Source organism: Ictalurus furcatus, chromosome 14 (assembly GCF_023375685.1).
Source record: "Ictalurus furcatus strain D&B chromosome 14, Billie_1.0, whole genome shotgun sequence".
Classification (NCBI taxonomy): domain Eukaryota; kingdom Metazoa; phylum Chordata; class Actinopteri; order Siluriformes; family Ictaluridae; genus Ictalurus; species Ictalurus furcatus.
In genome coordinates, this window is record NC_071268.1 from 29,449,902 (window position 1) to 29,465,993 (window position 16,092).

Below are 16,092 nucleotides of genomic sequence, written 5' to 3' on the forward strand. Positions count from 1 at the left end.
TAATAATAAAAATAATAAAACTTTATTTTTATATAGTGCATTTAAAATAGCTTCTCAAGGCACTTTACACACTTTACACAATAAGAAAATGTAAAGAAAAAAAAAACAGACGTGAATACAAAATGGTTAAAGCCATTAAGAAAAAAGCATAGGGTAACAATCACCACCACCACTTAAATAAAACCGAGCCAGAGAGAGGCAGATCCATGTGGAGTTTCCGTGCTGAGGAAAACAATGTTGTGCGACAGGCCCTGTCAAATGTGACATTGTAAAGAAATTATTCTGAAAGCGGGAAATGAAGGAGTTCTGTTGGGGAATGCAGTGACTGTCATCAGTGTCATCATGATTAGGAGTTGATGGGCGTGTAGAAGAATCCAGCACAGCGTGAGTTAAAACGATAGAAATGGACCAATCATAAAGCCTTTAGAAACTTTCTGAGTCATTTAAGAGGGGACACTGGGTGTGAATTGGGAATATACCATGGGTTTGATGCTGGTCCTTCACAGGGTACAATTCACACACTTATTCACACGTAGGGTCAATGTAGCACAGCCAGTCCCCCTACTGGCATGTTTTGGGAGGTGTTGTGCTGGCAGCACCCTTTGGCAGCACCCTTCTCCAAAACCACAGAACCTGAAACAAAAGGATGCACAACTATAAATTCCATGATATTTTATTGAATACATTCTACACCACTCGGATGTGTATTTAATTGATCAGGATTAAACCCATCAGTGAAGGAAGGTGTTTCTTTTTGCCTCAAGATGATTCACTGTATATTTGAATCGGATGTAAAATAATATAGAAGACATATTTAAAAGCAGACAGTGAAGTGATGTGACGCAGAGCGATAAGATGCATTAAAGGTTTATTATAATTTTATTAGGACTGGCAAAGTTTACATGTTAATAATTTCATTCTAATGCACGCAGCGAATGCAGCCAGTGTTCTGTTCTTCTGTTTGGAATTCTTATCACCTGAAAATCACTCACTGATGCTGAGGATGGAACCTCATGAACAGCCTAAAGATCACCATGAGATTACTGAGGATGGTACCACTTAAAAACCATGAAGATGGTTGTGGTTGTTCTTGCTTGGATAGCCTTAGGACTGCAATTGCTAACAACAGTTTACACTCAAGACTTCATCATTGAACAGGTAATATCTTCAGTTTGATACAATAGACTTAAATTTAAAACTATAATGTATTCAGAAATAACTCTGATGCTCATGTTCATAAGTTTCTCACAAGCTCATGAATTCCTGGTTACACTATTGCACTTTCCGATTGCACTGGTGTCACCCAGATGAGGATGGGTTCCCTTTTAAATCTGGTTCATCTCAAGGTTTTTTCATTATATTTTTTGTTAAAATGTATATATTTCTGTAAATCCAGATATAAATGATCTCAAACCAAAAGAGATCCATTTTAATTAAAAAAATATATCTGGATTTCTGTAAAGCTGCTTTGTGTCGTGTCTATTCTTAAAAGTTCTATACACTGTAAATATAATTGTTTGATGTAACAGTGGTGGAGACGGATGAAAGTGCAGATTGTAGTTTAGTGAAAAAAACAAACAATACAAATGTAGCTTAGAAACACTAAAACATGAAAACATGACGTCAAGGCAAAAACGTACATAACTAAAGCAATGAACAGCAACGGAAGACAAAAGCTAGCCAATGGGTGAGGTGTCTCTGCAGAACAAAAAACGTAGTTCAGTGCCGATTTTGGCTTAACCCTACCATTCTGTGTAAAGCAAAAACAAAAGAATTTGTCGTTTCAGTACTTTCGGGGGGGACTGTGTAAGCTTTGGGAATTACACTAATATGTAAATAAGTACCAGGTGTGCGTGTTAACATCATGCCTAATATTGTAAATGTCATTAGTAACCACTGTGGAGAGTTTGTTAGGGGAATAAAATGTTGGTTAAAGACCTAATGTCAAAAGTCACCAATAAATGATCTCCCATTCTTTATAGTGAGTATGAGTAGAGCTTAAATGAAAAGAAGAACAAGTCAAGTAAAGACTTTCACATGATGCTGAGGATACCCCTTTTAGCAGTGCAGTCACATAAAGAGAGTAGCACAGGAAATGCTTCTTTATAGCTCTGAATGTGACCACACACTGTTCAGAGGGTCCACACCAATTCTGTCAATAATCTCTTCAGTAACATGGGTCTCGTCACATTCATGTAATTATCAGGTTTCTGTGTTAGTGAACACAAGTAGGTTCAGGGGGTGTAACAAGGCCAGATCAAGACAAGAGATAAAGTGAGTAAGGAGACAGTTTACAGCTGTCATCAGGTGCAGAACAACTTTTTCTAATTGCAGTGTCATTTATTATAATGTTTGTTAAATAGAAATGAAAACAAATACATCCTCAAGTTACGGGCTAATAAGAAAACAAGGATGAATTAGATAGTTATTGCGGATGATGCTGTTTGGGTTAAAAAGCACTTTCAGATAACATCTTGTGGATTAGTGTTTCCGTCTGATACTCGCTTCAGAATCGTCATAATGGGTTAAGTCTAGTTAATTTACTGTGAAAATGATCTGTATGTGAAAGCAATGCAGGAGTTGTAATTTTATTCCTTGTAAACATTTACATGGATTTCTTTGTGAGAATAAATCACATCAGTCTTGTACAAAAATTTAAACATCCTTAAAAACTGTCAAAGTGACAAAAAGTTATGTTTAATTTAGCTTCTGTAGCAGCCCTCTGGTTTAATTCTGCTAAAGAATTAAACACCATGTAACAGCTTTGTGGTAAACACAGCGTCCTCCTCTAATCATACGGTGCTACTCACGGTTTCTTCTTCTTTTACACCAGTACACCAGAGCCACAATCACTCCAATCACTGCAATCACTGCAATAGTCCCAGCTACTCCTACTCCTACTCCTGACCAAACCCCGGCTAAAGGAAAGAAAGATCAGATGAACAATTGTGTTATAAAATACAGGTCGAGCAAAAACTACTACAGCTGTTGTTTATCCTAACAGTCACCCCACCTATAATCACAATTATATTACTTATTCAACAAATGTCTTTATGTACTGTATAATCACATTTATGAAATCACAACACAGTTAAACATAACACATCACATTTTGTCCATTTTTCCAATAATGAAATATGGATGTTTTATTTATAAGCAAAAATATTTTTTCTCTATTGTAACAAAATGAACACTTAACATCTGTTATCATGGAAATAACTAGAGTGCTATTACAGATGCTCTCATATAATTATTAATTGTTAATAACCCAGTGTTTCATGTTTTGAGTAAATAATTCTACAAGGATACCAGAATTATAAGATTATAAGCTCGAGAACATGTTTTTTGTTGTTGTTTTAAATAATAAGTAATAAGTAGGTAATGGGATGGTAAAACTGGTTTGTACTTGTTTACAAACAACACATCAATTTTCTAATGTGTACTCAATAATAATCAGTAACTGTAGCAGTGACATATTACCATATTAAAATTACCCATAAATGTAACTTTTCCAGTTAAAATATTATAATATGAATATCATTTAATGTTGAGTAATAAACAATTAGACATTATAGTGTACTTTTTAAACTTTACACCATTTTAGTCTCTTACAGCCAAAAAATCTGCTTATTACACCAGTGCTTCCAAAATGAACATTTTTAATATAAAGTTTTTCTATAAATATTATTATAATGATTATAAATTAATATTTAGTAAGAACTAGAAATAAATACCAACTTTTAACCATTACTGTACTAGTTACTAGTAACTGGTGTGTTGTGTTATTTGTGGATACGGAAAGTGAAAGGAAATTCTCTTATATCCTGTACGCTCTTATATTATGAACTGCTATTAAGACACCTTAGATACGCAGAATACTGGGTTATAGTTTCTATTTGTGTGTCTCTGCTATCAAATACCTATGATGAATGTATTAATTTAATTACTTCTTTGAATAAGCTGATCACCTGCAATCTTTATTATAGATGACACATGTATTTTCTGTATCTAGAAAAGACTTATTTTCGTAGTGTGCTGTGTGTTTTGTCTATCTGTCTGGTACCTGCACAAGTAGAAACCCGCCTACACACTACTGCTTATCTATGTATATAAATACTCCTGTTTTGCATGAATAAACCAGAAGTCTAAAGGCACAGCATGTGTGTCAGTGTGTGTTCATTTGGACTCTCCAGGCACCTGAATACTCTGTGGTAAATCACACTTTCTTGCTCATAGCACAGAACTAAGAGTTAAAGTGAAATATAAGTCTGAAAAGGCTGACGGAGGTCTGAAAGACATAATCTGAGATTTGAAGATCTCTAACAGAAAGCATGTTACTACAATATTACACTCCCATTACACACTCAAAACTGCACTGATGCTAACTTCCATTACAGTCTGAAGTGAGTGGCGTGGTTTTCTGCTGCTGCTCTTCAATGGGTTGGGATGCTGCAGCTCCACACTAATTTAAAGTCAGAACCACATATGGGTGTAATGGTCCGGCCACATAAGTTTGGCCATGTATTATTATTAACCAAGTGTCACGCTCTCCCCTTTAGACAGAGCTGCAGCTTGCAGCGCGCTTGGAGAGCCGGAGCGAATGTTGATAACTGTGACATTGTTTACTGTGGACACTTGCGTTTGTTTTATTTCTGTTCTGTCTCCTCCCTGTTCTGTCATTGGTTGTTGTTCAAGGGTGTCTCTTCATTGTTTTCAGCTGTCAGCACTTAACACTGATTATGTTCGGGATATATACCCCTCGCCTCCCAGTACACTTCACGGAGTATTATAGTTCGATAGTAGATAGTTAACGTTACGTACCTCGATAGATTAATTTAGTTTAACATTCGATTAGTTCTCTTAGACCACGCTGGTGTTTTCCGCTCCCAGTTCCCAGTCATAGTTTCATGTTTCCTGTTTTGTGTTTTGACCCAGTTTCCAGTGACCGCGACTTCGATTTCTGCCGAGCCCCGTTTATGCCTGTTTGACGATCGCCCGACCCGGTTACTGTTTCGGATTACGTCTCTGTTTTACGATTTGTATTTATCTGCATATCTCTCTTTAATAAAGCTCTTAACCGCAATTGCTTCCGCCTCCGTTCCCGATTCGTGACACCAAGTTAGAAAATTAAAAACAAAAATAACAAAAAAATGAAGGCCAGAATTCATTAGGGAGTAAAAAAGCCCAGTGAACATAACATACTGAAATAAATGGAATGAATGTTACTGGTTGTATAAGAAATTAAATCTGCTTTACAGATAATTAAATACACAAGTATATCTCACCTCTGGGAACTTCCTTTACAGCTTTATTCTCTTCATTCAGGTTTTCTGTAAGAGAAAAAACATTTGATCATCTTGGTACAATCACAGCTCGTCTGTGTGAACTCTTCTCAATGATGCTAAAGTGTTTTACTTTGTACCTGTAGATCAGGGACACATGTAGGTCAGGTCACTACTAATGTAGCTCAGTGTTTACATTCTCAGTCTTACCTTTAACTCCAGTACTGTTTTAACATGCCTTATTAACTTACCCTCTCCACTAAAATAAAAGCTTTCATATTAGTAACACTATAATATGTGATTATAATAAATGATCAAATATTTTAGAATAATGTCAACTGAATATTTTGACAATGAATATCACTTAAATAGTATTTCATAGGTAATACATTGTACAAATAACCAAGAGAATGATTTCAGCTCCACTGTTCCTGCTGTCTGGGGTAAAGACGTTCTGATTTAAAAATCTACTGCACATTCGTGTAATGAAAATGATTTAGATGTAAAGTTGTGATGCTTCTAAAAGTGTGTGATGAAACAAAAAAAGATGGACAGGTGTTGTGTGTTCTCCTGGCTCAATCTAACACACACACATAAAGAGCTTTGTAATTAGCTGTTCAGTGCAGAAGTCCTCAACTAGTAGTTAAAACACTGAGATCATTAAATTGCCCCATATGAACCGCTTTTGTTATACAGTAAGCTTAGTGCCTTTCCAATTTTCCCTCATGTCCAGCTTTGATTTCTGATGTGTGTAATGGTCAGTGTGTGATCTGCTGAGACTAACTCACTTACCATGGACTGAGAGATAAACACGGCTGATCTCTACTGTTTCTGTCTCGGTAGATCCCTTGGTGCGACTCACTATCTTGGCGCTCCAGTAGAGAGCTGCATCAGTAGGTGTCAGATTGCACAACACCAAGGCACAGTTCCCCTTACGCAGCTCTTCCACAGGAACATCCACACGCCCCTGTAATGAATCTCATGGATTAATTGGTCTGTGAGCGGGACGTGGGAGATTTACTCATTACGTTACTTCTGTTCCGAAATCACGCTTCGGAGAGTAAACACTAAAGTTGTGTCCCAAATGACGTACTATACACTTACACTATGCACTGTGTACTCTACCATCTAGTGTGTGGATTTTAGAAAGGTAATATCATCTCAGATGAAACACTAGCAGTTTTTTTACTAACTGGAAGTATAAGCCGCTTTCTAGTTGAATGCACATGACGTCATACGGACACAATGTGACGCCGCTAGCCTTAGCCTAATAGCAAGAGTCACCGATAATGACTTTCTTCAGTTTACTTTCTGTCGTTAACTTTTATTCCCAACATCACCTTGGTCTCCAACAGACGGAGGAGAAATCGTCACGTGACTGAGGAAGAAAGTCCTCTAAGGCAGGGGGGCATTTTATATTAAACACCGCGGAGATCAAACAGTGCTGCACGAGCACAAAGTTATGTTTATATCCAAAATGCTCCACTGTGTGTAAGGGGCAGGGGAAACTGGTGCAAGCTGCTTAAAAGGTTTAGTTTAATTTAAGTTTATTGTCATTATATGTTGTATTTGCACGCTTGCAGTGTAACTTCCGTCGTTTGTGACGTGTTAGTAACGAGGCCACGTTGCTCCGTAGAGTAAGGTCTGTAATGTCTAATTAATACACTATGATCAAAAGTAAACAAGTAAAATAATACGTCTAAAGGCAGTGAGTAACAGAAACCACAAGGTGCAGTGAAAGGGAGTTTTTATTATTAATATAGTACTGCAGTTTAATTCAGTGCTTTTTGTGCATCCATAAAAAATAATTCATAAATAGTTATATACACAATATAAACAAAAAATTATATTATTTATATATATATATATATATATATATATATATATATATATATATATATATATAGACGTCCATTCCAGTTGTCAACCGATTCAATGTAGGGAGTGACCATCGTCTAGTACGTGATAAGCTAGGAATAAACTACCACAAAGAACGAACAAAATTAATTCAACAAGTATCAACAAAAGTCAGTGCAGAACAATTATTCATAAAACAAAAAGACTTTCAACTAAAACTATCCAATAGATTTGAAATTTTACAAAAATTAAATGATATGGACATTTCATCTCAGAATGAGGCCATCACTCAAAACCTGTTAGACGCTGCACATGAGACGGCTCCACCTACAAAATGCAATAAAACTCCAAGGATATAGACGAAAACCAAACAAATGATGAACAAGCGAAGAGAAATGAAACAATCCAGAATAACTGACAAAATCGAATATGTGGAACTGTGCACAACAGTCAGGAAATGAATCAAATCAGACATTCGAAGGTTTAATACTCAATTAATCACCAAAACCCTAGAAGAAAATCTCAGCCTGAAAAAACTGAAAAGACGACTCATATTTGCCAAAAAACTCATACCATCACTGAAACTGTAAGATGGCTCCCACACAACAACCAAACAACAGTTGATGGATAGAATAAAATCATTCTATTCAGATCTGTATAATGATGATACCCCATTACCCGACCTACCCAATCCATTTGAAATGGTCCCTGACATACTAGCAGAAGAAGTTGCAGCAGGACCTGATCAAATCTCAATTGAAATGTTGAAAGCAGGTGGAGAACACATAGTTAAGATACTTGCTAAACTTTTTACTACCTGTCTCAACAAATATACAATACCTGGCCAATGGAAAAACGCCGATGTCATACTACTGCACAAAAAAGGAGATGCTAAAGACCTGAAAAATTACCGTTCAATAAGCCTTCTATCTATAATTTACAAAATTTTCACAAAAATCATCAACAAAAGACTTGAATCATCACTAGATTTTGCACAACCACAGGAACAAGCTGGATTTAGGAAAAATTTTAGTACATTAGATCACATACAAGCCCTTCAACAGGTCATTGAGCGCCACAATGAGTTTAATCTCAGAGAAATCTATAAAAATGCAAAAGCTACAATTCAGTTAAATGATGATAAAGTGGAAATCAAAATACAAAAAGGCATCCGCCAAGGAGATACCATATCGCCCAAACTTTTTTCGGCCTGCCTTCAAAAAACTCAACTGGGAGGACAAAGGAATCAAGATCAATGGCTCCCACCTCTCCAACCTACGTTTTGCCGATGGCATAATTCTATTCTCAGAAACCCCAGAAGAACTACAACAGCTACCACTAGACTTAAATGAAGCAACCAAATCATCAGGGCTAAAAATTAACTTACAAAAAACCCAAGTTATGTTCAACAATAGGGTTCAACCAATACCAATTAAAATACAGGGAAAACTATTGGATCAAGTAAACAGTTACATATATCTAGGACAAAACATATCAATGGAACTGAATAGCCTTGACGAAGTCAACAGGAGGGCAAGATCAGGATGGCAAACTTTTGACCGCCTCAATTTCATCTTCAAACACAACTTTCCTCTATGTCTCAAAAGAAAAGTGTTTGATCATTGTGTTCTCCCTGCTCTTACATATGCATGTGAAACCTGGACCTCAAATACTAAAATAATTCAAAAATTAAGGGTCACTCAACGAAGCATGGAACGCCGCATGCTTAACATATCGCTATGAGACCACAAGACTAATGTGTGAGTGCGAAGTCAAACCAAAGTAATGGACATAATCAAAAGGGTGAAAACATTAAAGTGGAAGTGGGCAGGAAACGTAGCAAGAATGAAAGACCAAAAATGGACATCTGCAGTCCTAAATTGGACTCCACTGGAAGCGAAACGCCCAAGAAGACGACCTAAGGCCAGGTGGGCTGATGACATAAGAAAGTTCGCTGGAATCAATTGGCAACAAAGGGCACAGGATCGTAGTTGGTGGCGGCATTCAACAGAGGCCTACGCCCTGCAGTGGGCCGAGAACGGCTGAAGACGAAGACTATATTATATAATATATATATATATATATATATATATATATATATATATATATATATATATATATATATATATATATATATATACACACACACACACACACACACACACAGTATCTCACAAAAGTGAGTACACCCCTAAGTGAAAATGTCCAAATTGGGCCCAATTAGACATTTTCCCTCCCCGGTGTCATGTGACTTGTTAGTGTTACAAGGTCTCAGGTGTGAATGGGGAGCAGGTGTATTAAATTTGATGTCCTCGCTCTCACACTCCCTCATACTGGTCGCTGGAAGTTCAACATGGCACCTCATGGCAAAGAACTCTCTGAGGATCTGAAAAAAGAATTGTTGCACTACATAAAGATGGCCTAGGCTATAAGCAGATTGCCAAGACCATGACACTGAGCTGCAGCACGGTGGCCAAGACCATACAGCGGTTTAACAGGACAGGTTCCACTCAGAACAGGCCTCGCCATGGTCGACCAAAGAAGTTGAGTGCACGTGCTCAGAGTCATATCCAGAGGTTGTCTTTGGGAAATAGACGTATGAGTGCTGCCAGCATTGCTGCAGAGGTTGAAGGGGTGGGGGGTCAGCCTGTCAGTGCTCAGACCATACGCCGCACACTTGCTCAAATTGGTCTGCATGGCTGTCGTCCCAGAAGGAAGCCTCTTCTAAAGACGATGAACAAGAAAGCCCGCAAACAGTTTGCTGAAGACAAGCAGACTAAGGACATGGATTACTGGAACCATGTCCTGTGGTCTGATGAGACCAAAGATAAACTTATTTGGTTCAGATGATGTCAAGCGTGTGTGGCGGCAACCAGGTGAGGAGTACAAAGACAAGTGTGTCTTGCCTACAGTCAAGCATGGTGGTGGGAGTGTCATGGTCTGGGGCTGCATGAGTGCTGCCGGCACTGGGGAGCTACAGTTCATTGAGGGAACCATGAATGCCAACATGTACTGTGACATACTGAAGCAGAGCATGATCAGTATGCAGTATTCCAGCATGATAACGACCCCAAACACACCTCCAAGACGACCACTGCCTTGCTAATGAAGCTGAGGGTGAAGGTGATGGACTGGCCAAGCATGTCTCCAGACCTAAACCCTATTGAGCATCTGTGGGGCATCCTCAAACGGAAGGTGGAGGAGCACAAGGTCTCTAACATCCACCAGCTCCCAAGAGGGTTAAGGCAGTGCTGGAAAATAATGGTGGCCACACAAAATATTGACACTTTGGGCCCAATTTGGACATTTTCACTTAGGGGTGTACTCACTTTTGTTGCCAGCGGTTTAGACATTAATGGCTGTGTGTTGAGTTATTTTGAGGGGACGGCAAATTTACACTGTTACACAAGCTGTACACTCACTACTTTACATTGTAGCAAAGTGTCATTTCTTCAGTGTTGTCACATTAAAAGATATAATCAAATATTTACAAAAATGTGAGGGGTGTACTCACTTTTGTGAGATACTGTATATAACTTTTATTTATTTATTTTATATTATGTATAAGTACTTATGCATTATTTTTATGGATGCACAAAAAGCACAGAATTAAACTACAGTACTATATTAATAATATATATTCTGGTGGGTGTCTGTGTGTGTATTGGGTTCTTTTCAGTCTTATATAATTGGACAAACAGTTTAGTTTTAGTCTGAAGTTTATATTTGTAACACTCAGTTTGTGGATTTTTATTTTAAATGAACAACAACAAAAAGGTACTGAAAGTTTGCCCCGCCCCATCCGATTAATCGAATAATAAGAATACTAATATCAACAACAATAATAATAATAATAATAATAGGCCAACTAATCGATTATGAAAATAATCGTTAGTTGCAGCCCAAATATATACACACACCATTGTAACTGATACTATGAATAACTATTTGAGGTTCTAATTAGTTTACACATTTATAGCTAATTTATTTAATCTTATAGTATGAATAACAAAATACAGTTAACAGTAATAATTATTTATTTTCTCTACAGTAAACAACCGTTTAAAACAGTGTTTCCCAACCGGGGTTCCGTCTGAGGGGAGCAGAGTGGCGTGTAAAAATCCTTCAAACACTTCTAAAATGTTTATAAAACATTTAATATATACGATAAATATCTGATATCTGAAATAATAACACAGACACAGAAATAATAAGAGACACACACGCATAATAATAGCAACATATATATATATACTAATTCCCCGCTGGGGGTTTCTCTTTTCTGTTTGGCATTGCGGGTTTTGTCTGATGGACCTGATCAAGTTCACATGCGTTCCGCGGTCCATGAGATGCGGGTTGTATATTCTTGTCACTGTACTTCCGGGAGCATGATTCGACACGCTAGCATAGACCAACAGACTAGCCTACACATTTGTGCTACTGTAGGATGTAGGACAGTTCAACAGAACACTGACCGCACAAAAACACGGATTCAGGGCTGAGTAAGTGTCTCTAGTTGTGAATACTTGTCGTTACGTCATCGCCCACTTTCGGTACTGTAAACAACCCCTATTCACTACACCGCTGGTGCAGGTCCTGTGTACACTAAAACAACACAGCAGCTCTTCCGCTTTAATAAGCGACGCTAAACTCATAAGCTCTACTAATTATAGTAGATATAGTAAATAATTATCATCTCTTCCTCTCTCCTTTCCTTTATAATGGTGTTAATCTCTGCTCTTCTTCATGTATTTGTATTTCATCTGTTTCATGCTTTATCGATATTTTTGCCAGTACATCTACAGTTTCATTTCCTTCTTCCCCTACATGTTCTGCTAACGCCCCCAACTGTAGGGAACTCTTTTCAGGAGAAAGTTGCAGATGACGAGTGAAGAATGAAACTTTTTTTTAATAGAAATGGTGCCTTTTTTTCAGAATAGAAAACAACAAACATATTTCTTAATTTAAGTCTTTTTCGAGGTTCACTGAAAAAAATTGTAGCATTGAATTTAAATGTGTACATTAAATGTGTATATTGTTCCCTGTTAATATAATTACAAAAGTATGGAAACTCAAAGAAAAAAAACAACAGTGAGATGATCATGGTTGTACATGACACTTGACACATTGCAGTGCTGAAACAGTTAATTAAGGTTTGTATTAAAATATCCAAGCTACATACTTTCTGTGACTCTTTATTACAGTTTTGAAGCTATTTTGGTCAGTCTGAATGAAATATATGGCAACCACTGATCTCAAATCTGTTTGGATCCGTACTGTCTGATTCAATAACTTTGGGCTGAGCATCAGTAGTTCCAGGTTCAGTATTTAATACAAAAACCTCTGAGACATTCCAGATAAAAGAGAGAAAGACATTTTTGGTAACAACTGAATAAATATTGCCCTCACTGGAAAACATTTTATTTATACACAAATTAAACTGATTAAAATATAATCTTAGATAAAAGGTACCTGTACATAATGATCTATAACCTGTGGATAAGTCAGGTCTTTTCATATGATCAAAACATTACATACATTATGCACAAACATTGCCCTTAAATGCACAGAGTAAGACAGTAGGTGGTTTTGTTTTGGGTTCTCCAGACATCTTGTAGCTCCACACCATTTAACACAATATTTAGCGTGTACAGAGGTGCTGGTTCATTTCCTACAAATGTTAGAATTACCACAGAAAATATATTTTAAGATACTTTCTGACCAGACCATCAGTTTTTCACAAACTGACACCCTCATTCTGCCCCACTATATTGTTCTCTCAGAAATGCAGGTGGTCATGAATGTTCAGCAGATTACTGAGTTCAAATTCTATTCCGGATGTGGCTTAAATGTAAAATCTAAATAAAATCATACAAAACTATTTTAAAAACACGTACACACCTGTTTTATGGTTAAATGTTTAAACCTGCTCTATGTAATAAGAGAATTCCGTATCAGCCCCTCTGATGTTTCCCAGTAAATAATGGGTGCTGTCTTAACCTTATCAGTGAACAGGTGACGATACTGATTACATTTCTTATGTATTAATTTTTGTAAGGAAACAGAGGTGATACAAGGTGGAAAACTATGGCAAATGGCTTTATAAATAAATGGGTACCAATTAAAGGTCTGTTATATTGAGAAGGCCACAACCCTGTTCTATTTGAAATTAGACATGTACAAGGCCAATTTAATGATACATTGACATTGTTCTATAGTACCCAATTCAGAGGTACATGCTTTAGAGTCCTGTGCTCAAGGTGGTCATCATGATGCATAATTACAGCATAAAATACATTAAAAAATAATAATACACTAGTACACAATAAGTGCTCAATCCCCTTCACCCCACCAAGGTCTCAATCCACGATGGGGGATATTATATAAGTGATGACAGGACCTAAATTCCTCAGTGTTTTCTTACTTATTATATCATGGTCTGTCTGAATACCTGATCCTGCTGGTCTGGAAGGTGTGCATTAAAATCGTATAATGCACAGGTTTAATTCAGTTTAATTACCATTCTAAATTAATGCACTGCCTGTAAATAACTGTAACCATTATAACATACATGTCTCGGGAGATTCTTTTCCTCCACGTTGTGCATTAAAATCGTGTAATGCACACCTTACTCTGACCGACATGGACAGATAGACAGGTGGGTGGGTGTTTAAGCAGGCAAACCGAAAACCAAAAACCATAATACTTCAACCACTTGGTGGCGGAGGAATAAAGACACAGTCCTGTACACAGCTCTGGTTCACACTCAGGATTCTACAAATCAGAACTGGAGGAGTAAACATGATAGGAGGGACAAGATCATGATCGGTAGCTGAGGACACTTCATTCCTGCATCATCTGGAGAAAAACAGAAATTTATTATTTTTTCTAGTTTAGCTAGAACATTTTCCACATAAAGTCTAAGCAGTGATGTTTACAACCAAAATCAAACAATATGCATGCACACACACACACACACACACACACACACACACACACACACACACAGGAGGCTGACAAATTAAAGTAAAAACTGGAGGCTCTGTTATTATTTTGCATGGTTTGTGTTCACTCGCTCCTCACTAGGAAGCATCACTGCAGCTCCAAAATAATTTAAAGTCACATAAGTTTGGTCATGTAGTGTAGAATTAACCAAGTTAGAACATTTTGTGGGCAATTAAAAACAAAAAATGAAGGACAGAAATCATTAGGGAGTAAAAAAGTCCAGTGAACTTAACATACTGAAATAAATGGAATGAATGTTACTGGTTGTATAAGAAATTAAATCTGCTTTACAGATAATTAAATACACAAGTATATCTCACCTCTGGGAACTTCCTTTTCAGCTTTACGCTCTTCATTCCGGTTTTCTGTAAGAGAAAAAAAAACATTTGATCATCTTGTTACAAGATCTTGGGCAAGACACTGAACCCCAAGTTGTTCCCAATGGCAAGTTAGCACCTTGCATGGCAGCTCTGCTACCATTGGTGTGTGTGTGTGTGTGTGTGTGTGTGTGTGTGTGTGTGTGTGTGTGTGTGTGTGTGTGTGTGTGAATGGGTGAATGAGACACAGTGTAAAGCGCTTTGGATAAAAGCTCTATATAAGTACAGACCATTTACCATTACAATCACAGCTCTTCTGTGTGAACTCTTCTCAATGATGCTAAAGTGTTTTACTTTGTACCTGTAGATCAGGGACACATGTAGGTCAGGTCACTACTAATGTAGCTCAGTGTTTACATTCTCAGTCTTACCTTTAACTCCAGTACTGTTTTAACATGCCTTATTAACTTACCCTCTCCACTAAAATAAAAGCTTTCATATTAGTAACACTATAATATGTGATTATAATAAATGATCAAATATTTTAGAATAATGTCAACTGAATATTTTGACAATGAATATCACTTAAATAGTATTTCATAGGTAATACATTGTACAAATAACCAAGAGAATGATTTCAGCTCCACTGTTCCTGCTGTCTGGGGTAAAGACGTTCTGATTTAAAAATCTACTGCACATTCGTGTAATGAAAATGATTTAGATGTAAAGTTGTGATGCTTCTACAAGTGTGTGATGAAACAAAAAAGATGGACGGGTGTTGTGTGTTCTCCTGGCTCAATCTAACACACACACATAAAGAGCTTTGTAATTAGCTGTTCAGTGCAGAAGTCCTCAACTAGTAGTTAAAACACTGAGATCATTAAATTGCCCCATATGAACCGCTTTTGTTATACAGTAAGTAGGGATGCACCGAAATGAAAATTCTTGGCCGAAGGCCGAAACCGAACACGTTTTTTACCATTTATTTTGCCATTTTTTTTCACCATTGCATGAATTAAATAGTCAAAATGTGCTTTTTATTATTTTGTCTTGCTTTTCAAAGCAAAAATCAATTACAAAAACTACAATTTGAAAATATTTATTTAACACTGAACATTTTTTTTCATTCCAGCAGGCACAGGCTACCAACAAGGCACAATATAACTTTAAATAAATAAAAGAGTAAAATATAAATATTGTGATGTGGTCATCTTTGAGCCCCTTGAATAGCCGATGTTGGGCCTGTGACTGACTGCTGAAAGAATGGAACACTCTGTAGCCTACAACTAAAAAGTGCATTAAAAAGAGTGCAGAAACTGGTTCTATTGGGTTCTACACGGCTGATTATATTGGGGATATGTACCGCTCGCGCCCCTGTACACCTCGCCGAGTATTATAGTAGATATAGTAGAGTTAGATACGTTGTTAATGTTCTGTTCCTTGATAGATTTAGTTAGTTTAAACTATGATTAGTTCATTTAGTCCCTTTGCTTGTCTTGACTGTTTTTTGGATTAAGATGTGGATTTGTCTGCCTGTCCTTAAATAAATACGTCTTTACCTGCTTCCGTATTCTACTCCTTTACGTCTCGCGACGTGACAGAAACAAAAAAGTAAACATCCGAAGAGCACG

General features: G+C 37.1%; 1 protein-coding gene across 1 annotated transcript in view; it reads right to left on the reverse strand.

Annotated features, from left to right (window-relative positions):
* LOC128618010 (uncharacterized) overlaps positions 1 to 16,092 on the reverse strand; it is a 31,840-nt gene continuing 15,748 nt past the window's right edge. The window contains exons 4-6 of the mRNA XM_053641352.1: positions 14,465 to 14,509; positions 2,811 to 2,918; positions 1 to 633 (exon numbers count right to left, since the gene is read on the reverse strand). Of these exons, the coding sequence (XP_053497327.1) occupies positions 539 to 633; positions 2,811 to 2,918; positions 14,465 to 14,509 (248 nt within the window). The 3' untranslated portion in view covers positions 1 to 538. The remainder of the gene's footprint in view (positions 634 to 2,810; positions 2,919 to 14,464; positions 14,510 to 16,092) is intronic.